Source organism: Stegodyphus dumicola, chromosome 11, assembly GCF_044657685.1.
Source record: "Stegodyphus dumicola isolate Sdum_Otavi_A_Nest chromosome 11, ASM4465768v1".
NCBI lineage: Eukaryota > Metazoa > Arthropoda > Arachnida > Araneae > Eresidae > Stegodyphus > Stegodyphus dumicola.
In genome coordinates this window covers 142,992,246-143,006,091 of record NC_140778.1, presented here as the reverse complement: position 1 = coordinate 143,006,091, position 13,846 = coordinate 142,992,246, and the positions used below count along the sequence as shown (strand labels likewise).

Sequence of the window (13,846 nt, the reverse complement as noted above, 5' to 3'; positions counted from 1 at the left end):
AATGAATTAGTTATTTTGAACCCAAAAAAAAAAAAAAAAAAAACTATGAAAATCCGTGTTAAGAAGAAACGTTTTGTCACATCACAGAGAGGAAAATTCTGGCCGCTAGATTCCATCGCCAAATCACTTGGCAAATGTTCCCTCCGCTTTGTAGTGGCATGATAGCATTACATCTACGAAACCTTTTCTTCTTTACATAGATGTTCTTTGATTAGAATAACCTCCATGTACGGTACACACGAAATTTGATGACATGATGATGAGCAGTAAAGGGTTCATTTTGGTTTTGGCGACAGTTATCAAAATCGTGCCAAGGCCTTATCGTATACTAGGATTTTACTGCAATTTTTTTTTTTTTTCTTTTTTATATAAAGGCCTTATTTGTCATTTTGCAATAAAATAAAAAAAAAAATAGTAATCAGTCATCTTGTCTAACCATGTAATATAACTATATTCGCTAAAATAGTATGATGACATACCATCACGAATTTTAATGCCCATATTTTTTGCTCATGTATGCTGCGAAATAAATGTAAAATACCTGAATTTATTTAAAAAATATCGTTAAATAGATTTCTTTCTTTCGTTTTAACTACAAAATATCTGCAAAAAAGGCTTTCTTTTATTCCAGATTGAGCTGATTCTAATCTCAATCTTCAGTGGTGAAAACAACTCTTATTATAATTATAATAGTAATGGATTGAGGATATAAGTTGCATGTAATTGGCAAATTTTTCTGTTTTTAAGTAATACCATAATTAATGTATCTCCTAGCACAGCCAACATGCATTATGCAGATAGACTGGAATTTTCTTAATGCACCTGGGAAAACCTGGAAAAGTCAGGGAATTTCATTCTCCTGTTTGAGTGGCAATCCTGTAAAAACAACCAATTTGAAAACTGGGGGGAAAAAACCCTTCAATTTGCATCCCAAATCCATGTCAGTTTGTAACAACAATTTGCTTTTGTATAAATAAAGGCTGAATATGAACAAGTGGGCAAAACTTTAGGGTGTGATAGAAGGCTATATGAGCAATATTCGTCATAGGATGTATGATTGGAACACAAGGAGATACTTCAGAAAATGTTTTATTAACAGAACATGCTCATAGAAGTTGGTCCAAAAACATCCTGTCATGTGTAATTCCATGCTTCACAGTTGCGGAATTGGGATTACGCACATTTGCGAAATTCAGATTGACGCACATTTGCAAAGACATCAGGCATTTCTCCCAGCAACAGCGGTGATCATGGCAACAAGATCCATAATGGTTTCAATCGGGCATTCGTAGCTTAGGCTTTTCATATGACCCTATAGGAAAACGTCCGAACACAAGAGACCCGGTGAGCTTGGTGGCTAAGCCTGTGACACTACCTCAACCAATACAGGTTTTGGGCTTCCCCGTTCCGAGAACTAGCTCACTACAGGTCGACTCTGCCTTCGGGCACGTCGTGGAGGTTCAACCTCCACTATTACCCTCTAGCAGAGCCGCACACCACCTGGATACGTCACCAGGCAGCACCGGTCGTCAATTGCTCCTGCCAGTCGCTCGGGTGAGCCCGTCGTGGCGGGACATTACCCAGCGACCCCGGGGGAAATCCCCACGGGTTACTAGCACCACGCCGCGCTAGGACGTGCCAGACTCCGAGGCCGGCCAATAAGTGACCTTTCCCAGAGCCTTCAGAACCACCAAGTTCATAAATTTTATACCCCCGTGGCCGAGACTGCCTAGGTACAGATCCTAGCCAGTAGCTTCGCAGAATTCTCTACGTCGACCACCGGGGGGGGGTACCTCAACCAATACATCACCTTGGAAATGCCAGGTTCCATTTCATGGTTCGTATAGCCAGCAATCCTCTCAGCAGTCCATGGTAGAAAATGCCATTGGCCGTGAAGACTAACTCTTTTTTTTATCATTTATTTACAATGCAACCTAGCAGCTCGCCATTTTAGGTCCAGCCATACATTCTGTGATATTGCTCGTATAGTAGCCTTCTATCACCCTAAAGTTTTGCCCATTTGCTCAGACTACCCCTGTGTAGATCATTAAGATAAGAATATGTCGATCAAAGTTCTGATTTTCATTTACTATAATTCCTTAGCTTTCCATTTTAATTTGGATTGTATTTCCCCTTTCTATTCTAAAAATGGGAACTGCATTTAATAAATTGCTCTAAGCTGCCTTATTTCAAAATCATGTCATATGATTCTTGTATAACGTTCATGACAAATACTGACTGTGATTCAGCCAACAATAACTCAGATTTGGGAGTCAAATTTAAAATTAGCCAATGGGGACAAATCTGAACTAAGACTAGATTATTTCTACACCAAACTTTCATTTTGGAGATGTTGCATTCATTCTCTGCTTCTTTCCTAGCTAGACTGCTGTTTTGCTTACTAACCGCAGCCATCCAGTGGCTAAAACATAATCCTCCATTGAATTTGGATTGAATTTCAGGAAAATGGCATGGCTGTATGGGTCGTTTTTTTTGGTTTCTTTCATGTGTAACTGGGAGTATAGTTTCCCATAAAAAATCCTCCACCAAGGTATACCTTCCCTTAGGCAGGTGGTCTTCGTATGCTTTGCCATAATCAGATGAACCAAATCAAACCTTAAGTACCACAGTGTCTTAAAGAAGGAAGCTTTGTTAAGAGCAAGGTGTGCTTTGTGTGCCAAGTTAGTTGTCTACATAAAAAATGTATATCAAGAATAGAAATGTTACAATTCCAATTCAGTGGGGGGGGGAATTAATATTAGGTGGTTTTTAGCCCAAAGGACATTAGCACAGAAGTGCTATTAATTTTGTGTTGGCATTTTGCATTGAAAACTTGAAATGTTGGTTCACTTTTCAAATTGTTGCCACCAAATATGATTGCCCTATGTTATATTTAAAGAAATTAATGAAGAATCTGCATGTATGTTTCTCGCATTGTGATAAAATAATGGTACCTAGAGCCATCAAATTTTGAATAATGTAATCCTCCACTGAATTTGGGAATTTGGAAGCCCAACTTTGGAATTATATTATCAATTTCATATTTTGAAACACTAATGAATTTTTGATTAACAAACTCAAAGATTTCAAAGCGAACATTGGCAACACTTTACGGGAAGGAAAAAAGCATTTTTATCTCCAGCGTGCGAGACTGTATTGGAAATTCCAAAGATATACTCATTTTAAAATTATTTCACGATATTGCTCTTGAATTGAATTTTATGGTTTAAGTGCGAAGACCATGATATTTAATAAATAAAGGGAACCACACTAAATGTTTAAAAAAAAAAAAAAAAAAACTTTGGGCATAATGTAAAATCTGAAAGCTCTCAGATTCTTTTTTATGTGATTAATTACAATAATAAATTTAACAATGTATGCATTCTACATAAATTGTACGAAGTTTTCACACATCGCAATTCTATAGAAATACTGCTTTGAAAAACCATACAGAAATATTATGAAGCCTTTACAGAATGGTATTTTAGAGAAATCTACAAAGTTTTCAAACTGTAATCAAAGCAGATTTTCAGTTTCTGATGTACTGCAAGAAGAGCAAATTTTTTTATAAAGAACTGTTTAATCTTTTTTTTTTTTTTTTTTTTTTTTAAAGCAATGTGGAGTTAAAAGTTGTTTTTTTCTACTGAAACCTGTTAAGGATTTTAATGATTACTGCATCAGTTAGTTGTTTTAATTTTTAAGTTGCATAAATTTGTACATTGTGTTTTACTTTTTTCATTAAATTTTGTAGGTAATAAATAATTTACTCTCTCTTTTAACAGGGCCAAAAGCAGTCTCAGTGTGTGCAACGATGTGGACATGTAAGTCAAGGATGCTGTCATCATTGAAGAATAAATGTTGATACCATTTGAAATCAAAATTTAACATTATGCTTTTTTATGCTGTTTGAAAATTTGTTCAGTGTCGTATACATCTTTACAGTGAAATATGTTGTTTAATTGCAGAATTTTGTAATAAAAGGGTTTAATCTCTCTGTGTGTTGTTAAATTAATTCGGTTGTGGAGACAGTTTGCAGAAATTATTAGCATTCTTTTATAACAATTTTTCATTTTTTTTAAAAATCTTTGAATTAATAAGTCCATTGCTTGAAATTGCTCCTAGACCTATCTGCGACAACAGATAAGTCAAATTATGCCTAAAGGGTATGTAACAAGCCAAGTACTGAGTTACAGATACTGCCAGATTGCTTCTAGAAAGAAAATACTACTGATTTTGCACCAAATGCCTGGCCAAAATTAATCAAATATTTATAAAAGCTCGGTTGCTAAAAGTCAAGTTACACATTGCTTTTAGGAATATATAATTATTTCTTTGCTCTTAAAAGTAATTTGGAACAATTTAAATATTTTGAAATTGCTCACTGAAGTTTGTCTTGCTTCAGTTTCTCCAAATTTTTTGCATAAGAATATGCTTTAAGTCCAGCTGCCAGCAAAAGTAATTCTATTTTTCAAGCACCAAGTGGGGATATACAGTCTTAATTTCTTTAAAATGTTATTCATTTTTAACTTAATTTACAATTACCACAAAATAATTTTCAGGCATAAATTATTTATTGAATATAACTAAAATCAATAACAAAGTTTAAATAAATAAATCTTAGTTGTCAGTATGTACAAAAGTATTATAATATTAAGAATAATATAATAAATAAGAAAGAATCTTAACAGAAATTCTGCTTGTAAATGTATTATGTTACATTTAGGCACTTGAAGTGAAAATTACAATGCAGTATAGAAATAACTTGTCACAAGGAATATTTCTCATTTCATGATTGATGCAGTTTGTGCTTCTTATGTGCAGTTAGATTTATATTAAGAATTTTTGTTTCCTGTTTGTAGCTATTTTATTCAAGTATTATCCTTCTCAAACAGCTAAAAAATGAAGTATACAGCAGTATTAAAATTTGGCTTTTTAATAGATATGATGATTTATGCTATTGGCAACAGTCATTTTTTTAATTTTACTTAAAATTGTAGGTTTCTAATAATTGGTTATGTTGATATTTTAATCATAGGGGTTGTGAAAGCTTGTATAATCTTGTAAATGAGTTACTGTTTTAAAAGGCAGCAAAAAAAAAAAAAAAGCGTTGGTGCGCATTTTGAGGAGATGTTTAAAGTATTGTGACAGCAAATTTTGAAAAAGAATATTTTCTTTCTGCAGGTATTCTGTGTTTGCAAATGTCTCAGTTAGATGAATGTTTTCCAGATCTCAATAGCTCAGACATTTTTTGGAGCATATTTAATGGAAAGGTCTATACAAGTAAACTATGCATAAACATCTTTGCTCTAACTACTTAACTGTTTTGCCCAAACACTGTTCGAGTGCCATGAAAGAGGACTTTTTATTTGTCCATATACCACTAGGGCAGTATATTTTCTTATAAAAGTCCACTGATTTACCCAGCTTTTTCATATATTTTTACTTTGTAGTGTTTCTGTTAGATGTCTCTACTAGTCCCAGGAGAGATTGGATTGTAAAATCAGTTCTAGGATAGGTTTTTACCACTTTTCATTAGGCCAAGAAATTCAACGAGTTTGTTTGCACATGTTCAGTGTATTAGGCTTTGTGACGATGGGTGACAGTGAATGGCTCATAACAAAATATAATTCTAATATTGGATCTGAATTTTCTATAAGTGATTCTGGTAGTCCTGAAAGTTCAGATGATCCAATTCAGATTCAGAACTTTTGTGAAATTGGTACTAGTAATCCTCCATCATTGCTATAATTTCCTTTCATAGTGAATTTACTTCTGTTACATTTATCTCCTGTAAAGTGTTCTCTCCAGTTTCACATTTTTGTCAGAAAACAGCCAACTTTAAGTAAAAATGTCTTATTCTCACTGTAATTAAAAATTAGCTTAAATTAATTAATGCAGTACTTGTAACAGTTTTGACTGATTTGAATTGATATAATAGTGATTAGAATACAAAATTGTTTATTAAAGATATGCTTATATTTGGTCACATTATGGCAAGTAAATGAAACTAAAGTTGTTAAGTAGTTGATATCGTCATCACCCATACCATTTAGAGAGTTTTTAGATGTTTGCAAATTTAAATTACTGTGATCAAGCTGTGAATTTCGGAATTTAACTTATGTGCCCAGTATATTTTTCCTATAGTGAACTTTAGATTTTCAATGAGCAATATACCTTGCATGAGATATATAGATGAACATGCATATTCATATATTCATATTCAATATATTTATGAACACTGTTCAGTGTGTGATTCTCTAATGCAGAGAATGTGAAGCGGTTTCAGCTTTAGTTGTGTATATTTTGTATAGAAATCGCTGCAACATTAACTGCATGTTAACATTTTAAGGTTTAGAGGAAAGGTATATTATATGAAATATTTGAAAGTATATAAATTTTAATAATTGTTTTTCAGACAATTTAAATATCAAATTTATTAAATCATGCATGAATGCAAATTTTTTAGTTGTGAAAGAAACCCTAGCAAGGTAAATTTTATACAAATTGTTTGAGTTTGTTTTATTTGCTGTTAAGCAAGAAATAAACAAAACAATTAGTCTTTACATTTCTTCATCTTTAATAAATGTAGTTTGCACATTTTAATTTCCATCAAATACTACCACTTAGAAAGCAAAACCCAAATTTCTTTTTGTCTTTACATCAACCAGCCAGAATGTAGAAAACTATATTGTAATTGCTAAAGCCATCGTAACTATTATGCTATATGTCTTTCTGTTACTCAACAAGGCATAGATTCAATGAAATGTTGGTAGCTATCTCTTGATTTTTGTGGGCCCAAAAAGTCGCAGAACGTAGGTAGTTTGACCTCGGATCATATCCGAGTGAATGGACTGCCTGCATGGAAGTTTTGTGGGTTCATTGTTTGTAATGTGGAATCGAGCCTTTTTTTTTTTTTTCCCCCATAAAATGTCCTTCAAGGAAACATCCTTTTCCATAGGCAGATATCCCTGAGTTTCTTTTATGTAATTAATGAACCTTCATCTTTGGTACAATTACTGTGAGAAGATCTGTCATTTCTAGTTAATTATTTAGCTAAGATATGTTTGCTGGTAATAAAGTCTCCTACTTAAACTACAAGTATGGTAAGTTTTAGAACCTTGGAATGAAAAGAATTCGTCTTTATGCTACATTGAGTTGTTTTGCTCATAGACTTTTACTGAAAGGCATTTTTTTATAATAGAATATGGTTGCTGTTCAGGTAAAGATAAGCTATAAAACATTATCCTGCAGAAATTTGGCATCAGCAATGTCTGCAAATGAGAAACAATCCTTGAGTGACAAAGTGACATTACAGACAAGTTCATCTTTGATATTCCTTAATGATGGTGCTGGAGATGTGTAATTCACTTGAAATGTGCATTCTATGCAAGAAGTCAGTTATTAAAATTAGGAGACAGTGTAATTATACAATCAGCAAAGTGTTTGAAAATTGTAAATCGTAAATTTTTAGCTTTTGCTCTACTTTTCATTGAATTTGCTCAATGACTGATATATGCCAATTAAGCAAAGTGGGTTTATAAGCTTCCAATGAAGTTATGAAGTTGAAAAGGAATTGAAACATCTCATTCTTCACTGTAGATGACTTTTAAATTTAAATGCAGAATGTTTTTTTTTTTTTTTTTTCTATATATTCTGCCATAATGATTGTAATACACTGGTGTGCAAAAATTAAGGACGAGACAGTTTTTTCAATGTAACTTTGTACAAAAGCTTTCCAAATCAACACATTTAACATCAGAGGGATAAAAAGAAGCTTTATTGAAAAAGTAGCATGGAGCGCAATGCGACTGAAGGTCGAAACATCCCTGTGATGGACGTCCAGCAAGAAACATCTGGTCTTTAATAGGGGATATGATCTCCTCTGACTGCTAGGCAGGTTTCACAGCGTCTGCCCATGCTGAGAATGAGAGTGTCAATGAGTTGTTGAGGCATTGCTGCCTATTCGTCTTGCAGCGCCAATCAAAGCTCCTTTGGAACAGAAGCTCCATCATTACTGGTGGTAAGGTATGAGCTGCCAAGCGTCTGCCTAGAAAATCCCATACATGCTCAATGGGATTGAGATCCGGAGATCGTGCCGGCCAATCCATACGTTCAATATCCTCACTCTCTAAGAGCTGTTCGGCAGCTACTGTGCAATGACATGGTGCATTGTTGTCCATGAAAAAGAACTGCAGACCCATAGCGCCTCTAAAAAGACGCACATATGGAAGAAGAATCTCGTTACAATAACGGGTCCCGTTGACTGAACCTGCGTCGAAGATGTGAAGGTCTGTACGACTACCAAGCATGATGCCTCCCCAAACGAGAACACCGCCACCTCTATACCTGTCTCTTTCAATGATGTTCGAGGGATGATTGCGTCTTCCCCGCTCTCTCCAGATGAGTATGTGATGAGAATCGCTACTCAGACTGAATCTGCTCTCATCTGTAAAGAGTACTCATCCCCATTCATTGTGTCTCCAATTCCGGTGTTCCCGGCACCACAGAGAACGCCTTCTCCGATGGGCAGGCGTTAGAGGTACACACCGTACAGGGCGTCGTGCAAACAGACCACCACCGTGCAGTCTTCTGGCCACGGTAAAATGCGATATCGGTCGTCCAGTCGCCTGTGTCATGTGTCTAGCGATTTCTCCCGCTGTCTGCCGCCTGTTTCTTCTGGCCTGTAAGGCAATATACCGGTCATCTGCGGATGTGGTTCCTCGTGGACGACCACTACTAAACCCCCGGATAGCTGTTCCTGTAGTTTGAAATTGTCTCCAAAGTCGTCAAACGATGCTGTGAGCAATTCCGAACTCTCCAGCCACACTTGTCACACTGCACATCCAGATGTCATCTAACAGATTGATTATTTGCCATTTCTCGCTGAGGCAGCAACTTGGTGTGATTTTAACTGCTATACGGCATGCAATCTCTTTGCCAGAAATACTGATCTTACACCGACAACATGCTTTATACTACTCAGACACTCCTCCATTACGTCTACCTGCATATCTACGCATGTGCTACCGTACATCACCTTACTTAATCTCCTGATTGGTCTTTCTGTCCGCTCTGCCTCTTCGTTCAGCTGATATGCTAATTTTTCGACTTCGTCCTTAATTTTTGCACACCAGTGTAGTTTGTGTATCATAATGTATGCATTTGAAGTTAGTGTTTTTACTAACAATTTTGTACGTAATTAAAGGGAGCTATAATTACATAACTGATTTGAAGGTTTTATATTTTTAGCATTTTTGTATTTTTCAAAAGAAAAAAAAAGTATTATATACAGTTGACAATTATGAGATGTGATTTTTAAAAAAAAAAGAGGAATTAGGGTTTCAGCTGTTAAAAACTCAGTGCACCTATTTAAGGTTTGCATTTAATTTCCTTTGGAATAGTCACCTTCTGAAGCCAAATACTTTACCCAACATTGTTTTTGTTGCTGGAACCATACCAGAACTATTGTTTTCATTTTCTTTCATTTGCCTCTTGGATTTACAGAACATCTTGAAAAGTCTCATTCCTATCCAATGGAGTTTGATTTTTGTGTCAAGTCATATATAGGGGTCAAAATCAGTAAATAATTGACTTGCTGGATGTATGCAATTTTGTGTTTAGCTCAAAAGTGCTGCAGCAGGGAAGATGAATAGGTAGGCATTTTGTTGGTGGCATTGCCACTTGCTGGATATATGCAATTCTGGCATTTTCCAATGATTAGCATTCCTCAGCCACCAGCTGCTACAAAATGTTTCCCCGTAATAAATTAAATTTATTGAATCCATGAAACTTAAAGTGTACAAATTGCATTCCCCTACCACTAGTAATTTTAGAATAAATTTTCCTATTTTATTTTAATTCTACTAATTTTTATCACATTTTATGACCTTGTTAAATTTTTCTTGCTAAAATCTCATTTGATCTTAGTTGTCTCAATCCAATTTAGACATTTGTAGAACTTTATATGAAGAATTATTCAATGTTTAATCAATTAATATTTATTCTTATTTTTATTTTACTTCTGTTTATGGTACATTATAAAGTATATCCATGCACATACTAAGTACATTGATGATTAATTTTATTTTCATCATTTTAAAAGTGCTTTTATAAATAAAAGCTTTCCTTCATACTCAGGGTTTTCTCGATGTAAAAGTTTAAGAATATTAATAAATTGAAACTAGTTTAAGAAAATAAAATTTAGAATATCTAATTAAATATTAATATGTTTTACAATCACAATCATGTTATTAACAGTTCTTTAACCTGAATCATGCATTTTAATTTCATTATTTTGAAATCCTTTTGAAATGGTGGTATTGTGCAGTATGAAAAACCTTCTGATTTCTCCCCGTAATAAATTAAATTTATTGAATCCATGAAGATCCTTCTGATCTTCACACAAGAAAATCTGATTTTCAGATTTCGAGGTTGGCAGCTATAATATTCCTTGGTTACTTACTGATCAGGTGTAGCATATTGATGACAAACAATGCCTTTGTAGTTAAATCCTGCCAATGGCTGAGTGGTTAACACCACCGAATACTGGTAGTTCTACCTGGTTTGAAATTACTTCATCAATGGACTGGATATGTGGTGGATTTTGCATGGTTTTCCATGTGTTGTGAATATGGGCCAGCTTTCTCCATAAAGTCCATTATGAAGACATGTTATATGTTTTTATTTGTGAGCATGTGGGACTTCGCCAGTTCGATAACAGTAACTGAAGTCACATTAAGTGACATCTACTTTACTAGAAATAAAATATTTTTTCACTGAAAAATTTGAATTTGTTTTTGTAGACTTTCAAATTAAATTTATACTATATATCCTCAGTCACTAGATACATTGCACCTGAGCCCTTTTATGTAAATAAAATGGTACAAAGCTAAAGATACGAATATATGAAGAATATTTAAGTGTTTTGTGTTTAAATTAAATGATTAGAAGTGGTTAAGTTAATTCCCATAAAACATGATGTTAAGAAATATAAATTCAATTAATAATTTTTGTACAAATTGTCATTTGATCAACTATCCTCCTATTATAATTCAAGAGAAGTATAGATTCTAACCAATAATCTTTTGTTTAAATGAAAATAGCAAATTGGTAGGAGAAATATCTGAAATGTATAGTTGAATAAAATCATCTTAAGCAAAAGAGCTTTATTACTGCAAATGTTTTCATTTAAAAAATATTGTCACCCTCCAGTAGGTGACCAGCACTAGAAAGTGTCCATTGTGTTTTTGCATCTTGAAGCAGTTGCATTCTATGGCCACTTTCCTGCTGCTGAACTATCATTGTTCATATTTTCCAATAATAATCTATTGTTTAAATGAAAATATCAAATTGGTAGGAGAAATATCTGAAATGTATAGTTGAATAAAATCATCTTAAGCAAAAGAGCTTTATTACTGCAAATGTTTTCATTTCAAAAATACTGTCACCCTCCAGTAGGAGACCAGCCCTAGACAGTGTCCATTGTGTTTTTGCATTTTGAAAGCAGTTGCATTCTATGGCCACTTTCCTGCTGCTTAACTATCATTGTTCTTGTTTTCCAATAATAATCTATTGTTTAAATGAAAATAGCAAATTGGTAGGAGAAATATCTGAAATGTATAGTTGAATAAAATCATCTAAGAGCTTTATTACTGCAAATGTTTTCATTTCAAAAATACTGTCACCATCCAGTAGGTGACCAGCACTAGAAAGTGTCCATTGTGTTTTTGCATCTTGAAAGCAGTTGCATTCTATGGCCACTTTCCTGCTGCTTAACTGTCATTCTTCATATTTTCCAATAATAACATTTTGAAATACGCAAATACTGGCAAAATAAGGCTGGTGTGCGACCTAGTATTCTGAAGGATATGTCTCATAGAGGCTAGTGCCAGATGGAATTTAAAAGTGGCAAAGTTTTTTAAATTTAGGGAAGAAAAAAAGCAACAAAATTTAAGAGTGGTGAAATTTTTAGAATTTAGGTGAAGCAGAATTGAAATTTGGTAAATTTTTTTTTTTTTTTATTTTGCCGCAATTGGTCAGGTGAATATCTATTAATGCCTCAAAAGGAAATGTGCAACAATGCCAAGAATGAAATTCACATTAATGGTTTGTGACTTGTTCTTGATTTGGATTAAGTATTTTACTTTAAATCTCTACATAGTAAAGTCTGAAATCTATTGAGACAGTTTCTTTAAGGATGATGTTCCCAAATTATGGCAGCAATTTAGAGTAGGCTCATTGTTATCTTAGTATATCTCACAAAGCAAAATTATGGTACTTGATATAACTTGAAGAAAAATGTAACTGGCTGGCCTGAGGCCCCAAGCTCACTCTCATTGAATATCTTTGGAATGAAATGAAGTAATGGTTGGATACCAAGCATACATGACCAGTTAGCAGTTGTTAAATAACCATAATTACAGGAAACATGAAAACAAATTCTTCTGAAATTATTTCAAACCTTCCATTTGATGCTATCAGTTACTGATTCGCATTAGTTAACCCCAGTAATTGTTATTGTAGTTAATGTAGTGGACTTAAAAAGCATGTGGGATGAATTCAAGAAATTAGTAATTATTAATGTGGTTTAAATGGACAAATATGAACATTTAAAAGTAAGTTTGTTCTTTTAAAAATAATGAATTTAAATGTTTTATAATTAAATCATTTTTATTTCAGAATACTGTTTTAAATCAGCCTCCAACTCCACCCATGCCGACCAATCCAGATGCAGCTACAGCACCTGTTTTAATAGCATGGTACATGGCTGGTTATTATACGGGTTTCTACGAGGTGAGATTATTTTTGGCAAAAAATATTCATATTATGTTTAGTATGAACTTTTTATAGTATTTAAAGTAACTTCTGAAATTTTTTAAAGTGTGTTGTGAATATGTGCATCATACAAAATATAAATGTCTGAGACTTTGGAAAAAAAAAATAACATAAGAATTTGTTATTTTATTTATTATTTATTTATTTATTTGTTGAGGTAGGGGAAGAATCTAGTGAATTTTATTGCTAAGATTTTGGATTTTTTTTTTTTTTTTTTTTTTTAAATAAAACTTCATTTTATTTACTCTTAAGCCCCGTTCACATGCAACACTCCTTCGCACAGCTGCCGTTAGCAAGGGGAGAAAAAGGAGACATGAAAGAGTTTCGTCTTTAGGACCCGTTCAGACCACCGTCTTCCTTCCCCTTTACACCTAACCCTCTGTAAATAATCACGTCTTCGAATTGGTTGATTTCTAATACTGTTTACACATTTTTAACGTTGTTTACTGTTCTTAATTTTGTAATCTGTACTTTTGCAACTAGTACCTGAACTTTCGTAATGGTTCCTGAAAAATATATGCTTTATAATTATAATTATTATTATTATTTTATAAGCTGTTCACTCTTGGTGCTTGTCACTATGGTTAAAAGATGGTCATGGATTTTTAAACTGCTTCCCTATAAGATATAGAACTCAAACTTTGTACATACACTGCTTGTGGATGTGATATCATGCTTTTGATATTTAGAGAATTAGATTTTTTTTCAAATTTAAAGTTAACATGACTTTTTGCAAATATTAATTAACAAATAAACTAGAGTCTCAGAATATTATAGTTTGCACCATAACACACTGTGGAGGGAAAAAAATTTAATGAAATTTTGAGCATAATTTTTTAAAAAATATTTTGGGAGAATTTTTGAAAATCGTTCATATTTTTAGACTTTTTGACGCCCATTAATTTGAAAATTTCATATCTAAAAATATATGGGTTACAAATTTCCGACATTTTCACAGCTTATAAAACAAACTTTTCGCATTTATAAAGCATGATAAAGGAAATTAATTGGA

General features: G+C 33.5%; 1 protein-coding gene across 6 annotated transcripts in view; it reads left to right on the top strand.

The window, feature by feature from the left end:
- The window catches only part of Smn (survival motor neuron), a 129,008-nt gene that overhangs the window by 75,931 nt on the left and 39,231 nt on the right, over nucleotides 1–13,846 (top strand). For all 6 annotated transcript variants that reach the window (XM_085827272.1, XM_085827268.1, XM_085827269.1 and 3 more), the window contains 2 exons: nucleotides 3,783–3,821; nucleotides 12,679–12,792. In XM_085827272.1, coding sequence (XP_085683398.1) covers nucleotides 3,783–3,821; nucleotides 12,679–12,792 — 153 coding nt within the window. The remainder of the gene's footprint in view (nucleotides 1–3,782; nucleotides 3,822–12,678; nucleotides 12,793–13,846) is intronic.